This window comes from Sapajus apella, unplaced genomic scaffold (assembly GCF_009761245.1).
Source record: "Sapajus apella isolate SASKATOON/1434 unplaced genomic scaffold, GSC_monkey_1.0 scaffold88, whole genome shotgun sequence".
Classification (NCBI taxonomy): domain Eukaryota; kingdom Metazoa; phylum Chordata; class Mammalia; order Primates; family Cebidae; genus Sapajus; species Sapajus apella.
Window position 1 is genome coordinate 7,995,682 of NW_022437028.1, and position 4,964 is coordinate 8,000,645.

The 4,964-nt window shown below is 48.9% G+C and overlaps 1 protein-coding gene across 1 annotated transcript in view; it reads right to left on the minus strand.

Annotated features, from left to right (window-relative positions):
• MUC12 (mucin 12, cell surface associated) overlaps positions 1-4,964 on the minus strand; it is a 16,275-nt gene that overhangs the window by 9,943 nt on the left and 1,368 nt on the right. Inside the window, 1 exon segment of the mRNA XM_032254893.1 lies at positions 1-313. This exon segment is cut by the window's left edge and continues 375 nt beyond it. Coding sequence (XP_032110784.1) covers positions 1-313 — 313 coding nt within the window.

Consider the following 4,964-nt stretch of genomic DNA (forward strand, 5'->3'; position numbering starts at 1 on the left):
AGGTGGTGGGTTGTTCACTGACACCTGAGCTTGTCGTGCTGGCAGGTGACAGTGTTGTGTCTGGTGAGCTGGGACTACAGTAGAAGGAGGTAGATTTCTCACTGAGGCCTGGTGTTGCGGTGCTACCATGTAATGTTTCAGTTGAGCGTGGGGTAATGTAGAAGCTGGTAGATTCTCCAGTGTGGCCTGAGGTTATGGAGCTGGCAGGAAAGTGTGTTGTTGGAGTTGATCCTGGGCTGTTGTGGTAGGTGGGTGATGCTTCAGCAAGGGCTGATGTGGGAAGAGGTGAAGGTGTAGTGTGAGTTGAAGCTGGCTAGCTCTGGATGGTGCTGGAGTTGTCCTGAGAACCAGGGATTGTGGAGCTGGCAGGGGACAGTGCTGTGTGTGATGAGCCACTGCTGCTGTGGACGGGTGTCGATGGTTCAACGAGGTCTGAGGTTGTGGTGCTGTCAGGTAAGAATGTTGCTTCAGTGGAAACAGCACTGACAGTTGTAGATTCCTGACTGAGGTCTGTGGTTTTCAGGGTGGCAGGAAACACTGCTGTGTGAATCAAGCCTCGGGCTTTGGTGAAGGCTGTAGATTCCCCAGTTACGCCTGAGGTGGTGGTACCCCCAGTGAACAGTGTTATTTCAGTGAGCCTGGCCCCCTGTGGAGGGTTGTAGATTCTTGACTAACGGATGAGGTTGTGGTGTCCATTAACACATTTGTTTCTGCCTCATTTTCTATGGTATCAGTGGTCACCATGGCCAAGGACTCACGTGATGTCGACGCAGAAGAACTTTCACCCCCTCGGCCATCCTTGTTGCCTGAGGCCACTGAAGATTTGGATAAAGCAGAGGCCCCCATAGTTTTGGTGGGCCTGTCTGTAAATACAGTTACTTTCTGCTCTGAGATAGTGCGGTTGGAAGACAGCTTGCCAGGGGCTGAAGGGGGCGACTCTCTGCTTCCATCCTCCCTGATAGTGGTGGGCAATCTGGCATTGCTTGCGGTATTAGAATGTACATTGTAAGATGAAACTGTGTGTGTTTCAAGCCCTCTGAGATGGTTGCAGAGACAATGGGTTTTATAGTAGTAAATGTAGCTGACACCTCATAGCCACTAAAAGGGGTAAAAGAGTCACTTAAACTGTTTGTGGCTGTGGAACTTGTATTATCTTCAATACAGATGGTTCCTGTTGAACCTGTGAGTTGAGAGAAACCAGAGATGGTGTTATGATTTATGGCTGTCATCCTTGAGTTTGATGGCAGTCAAGCCTGACACACAAGGGCGGGATGATACCTGGTCAGCCCGTGATATTGAAGCTCAAGTCTCCCTTTCAGGGGCATAGGAAGGTGAGCCTGTAGATTTGAACAAATTTCACTGGTGGTGTAGAATAGCAGTCCCCAACCTTTCTGGCTCCAGGGACTGATTTCCAGGAAGACAACTTTTCCGAGGACTGGGGCTGGGGGCTGTTGTGGGGATGGTTTCGGGATGATTCAAGCACGTTGCATTTACCATTAGATTCTCATAAGGAGGGCGCAGCCTACAGCCCTCGCATGCCCCGTTCACAGTAGGGCTCACGCTCCTAGAAGAATCGAATGCCACCACTGATTGAACAGGAGGCGGAGCTCAGTTTCGCTGGCCAGCTGCCCACTTCTTGCTGTGTGGCCCTGTTCCTAACAGGACATGGACCAGTTCGTGGACTGGGGACCCCTGCTGTAGGCCCTTGTGTCTTCTATGGTATATAACCGTTTGGCTAGTGGGCAAGGTGTCGATAGATAATTTTCTGAATCTTGACTGTGATTTGTAACGTGAATCGTTAGGGCCAGGTGCAGTGGCTCACACCTGTAATCCCAGCACTTTGGGAGGCTGAGGCAGGAGGATCACTTGAGGTCAGAGTTTGAGACCCGCCTGGCCAACATGGTGAAACCCTGTCTCTACTAAAAATACAAAAAAACCAGCCAGGGGTGGTGGTGCACACCTGTAATCCCAGCTACCTGGGAGGGTAGGGCACGAGAATTGCTTGAACCTGGGAGGCAGAGGTTGCAGTGAGCTGAGAGCGTGCCATCGCACTCCAGCCTGGGCAACAAGAGCAAAACTCCATCTTGAAAAGAAGAAAAAAAACAAAACAAAACTTTTTCTTGCTAATAGGCACGCCTATCCCTGAGGAGCTACCCCTACTGGTTTTGTCTGGATCTTGCTGGCTATGGGATCTCTTCACTCACTTTTTAACCTTACTTTTTTTCTTTTCTTTTTTTTTTTTTTTTTTGAGACAGAGTCTCACTTTGTTACCCAGGCTGGAGTTCAGTGGTGTGATCTCAGCTCACTGCAACCTCCACCTCCCAGGTTTAAGCAATTCTCTGCCTTAGCCTCCTCAGCAGCTGGGATTACAGGCACCCACCACCGTGCCTGGCTAATTTCTGTATTTTTAGTAGAGATGGTGTTTCACCATGTTGGTCAGCCTGGTCTCGAACTCCTGACCTCGTGATCCACCCGCCTTGGCCTCCCAAAGTGCTGGGATTACAGGCATGAGCCACCGCGCCCGGCCAGAGAAAAAGTATCTTTCACACAACCCCGTATGATAATCAGCTTGTGACAGCTCACACATGAGGCCTGCATATCAGGCCCGTACTTCAGATTATGGGATGGAGGTGATGCACAAGCACACAGAGGCCAAAGTAACTGACACACCTATCAATCGAAAGACAGATGCTGGCTCAAGATTAGGGGGCTTTGGAAAGAGAAGAAGAAAAAAAAAAAACATAAAAAGAGGTAAAGTGGCCAGGCACGGTGGCTAACACCTATAATCCCAGCACTTTGGGATGCCAAGGCAGGAGGATCACCTAAGGGCAGGAGTTTGAGGCCAGCCTGGCCAACATGGTGAAACCCCATCTCCACTAAAAATACAAAAATTAGTTAGCTGTGGTAGAGCACACCTGTAATCCCAGCTACTCAGGAGGCCGAGGCAGGAGAATCGCTTGAACCTAGGAGGCAGAGGTTGCAGTGAGCCAAGATCATGCCACTGCACTCTAGGCTGAGTGACAGAGTGAGACCCTGCCTCAAAAAAAAAAAAGACGCAAAGTACACCAAACTGATGCTGACATCACCTCACAGAGATCAGCCCTGTCTCCCCTCTTTGAGAGCGAATACTGCGCATAATAAACTTCTGCTGCTTACTTTGCTATTTGTATATGTCACATCGAATTCTTTGTTTGGGACACCAAGAGCTTGGCATCATCTGGTAACACTGAGATCAAAGGCAATGTGCCCCCTGCTCCTCACGGGGGCTCCTAGACCCTCAGTACAATGAGGAGACAGCAGAGGCCCCTATGAGGGCAGGGCAGGGTTCAATGCAGTTGGGTGGACTCTCCTGCATCTCATCAAGGAAGGCTTCCAGGAGGAGGTGATACTTGACCTGTCATTTTTTCCTTCTTCTTTTAAAAAAAAGTCTCTTGGGTTTACTCATAAATTTACTGGAATTTTTAAGTTATAAAAGTGAATGTGTCTGTTGTCACCAAACAATGAAAAGGCATATAAACGTAGTTTATGGTCATCTCCATAACTAACTCACAAAATATGAACAGGGTGGGGAGAGCTCGCATTTATTGGGTATGAATCAGATTCCTGTACTCACTCTATAACTTAACTGGAACTCAGTGATTCAGGAACTGCCTGGGAATGCCTTTGCCCTTGTAGGCTGTGAAGTCCGTGAGGGCAGAGAACATTTCTGCCCTGTTCAGCTGGCCCTGTGGGGGCTCAATGAGACTTTCCTCAGTGAACGAGTCAGTGAATGCTGGAAAGTCAAAAGGATGCTTTCTGTTAGTCCCCGAATATAAACATCACAAACAACCTGCAAGGTGGATGTGGCTATTTTTTTTAGGAGTCTCACTCTGTTGCCCGGGCTGGAGTGCAGTGCCACGATCTCAGCTCACTGCAACCTCCACCTCCTGGGTTCAAGCAATCCTAGTGCCCTACCCTCCCAGGTAGCTGGGATTATAGGTGTGCACCACCATGCCTGGCTAGTTTTTTTGTATTTTTAGTAGAGATGGGGTTTCTCCTGCCTCAGCCTCCCAAGTAGCTGGGATTACAGGTGCCTGCCACCATACCAGGCTAATTTTTATATTTTTAGTAAAGACAAGGTTTTGCCATGTTGGCCAGGCTGGTCTTGAGCTCCTGACCTCAGGTGATCCACCTGCCTCAGCCTCCCAAAGTGCTGGGATTACAGGCGTGAGCCACCACGCGCAGTCACTATTTCTATTTTACATAGGAATCAAGGTTCTAAGGATAAATAATTTCCAAGGTCACTCAGATTATAACATAGAATTCAAGCACATTCTAAAGATGGCTTTTGGCCAGGGATGGTGGCTCATACGTGTAATCCCAGCACTTTGGGAGGCCAAGGTGGGAAGATTAGTTGAGGCCAGGGGTTCAAAAAAGATTTCAATATTAGCCAGGTATGGTACATACACCTGTAGTCATGTATTCAGTACTCAGTCACGTACCGAGTCCCACTACTCAGGAGGTTGAGGCAGACAATCACTGAGCCCAGGAGTTCAAGGCTGCACTAAGCTATGATTCCATCACTGCACTCCAGCTTGGGCAACAGAGAAAGATCCTATCTCAAACAAAACAGAAAAGGCCAGGTATGGCAGCTCATGCCTGTAATCCCAACACTTTGGGGATTTCTTGGTGGAAGGATTTCAAGGTGGAAGGATTGCTTGAACCCAGGAGTTTGAGATCAGCCTGGGCAATATGAGACCCCATCCAAGAAAAAATTAGCCAGGCATGGTGCTGTGCCCCTGTAGTCTCAGCTACTTGGAGGCTGAGGCAAGAGGATCACTGGAGCCCAGAAATTCAGGGTTGTAGTGAGCTATGATTGGGCCACTACACTCTAACCTAGGCAACAGAGCGAAAAAGAAAAAAGAAAGAAAGAAGGAAGGAAGGAAGGAAGGAAGGAAGGGAGGGAGGGAGGGAGGGAGGGAGGG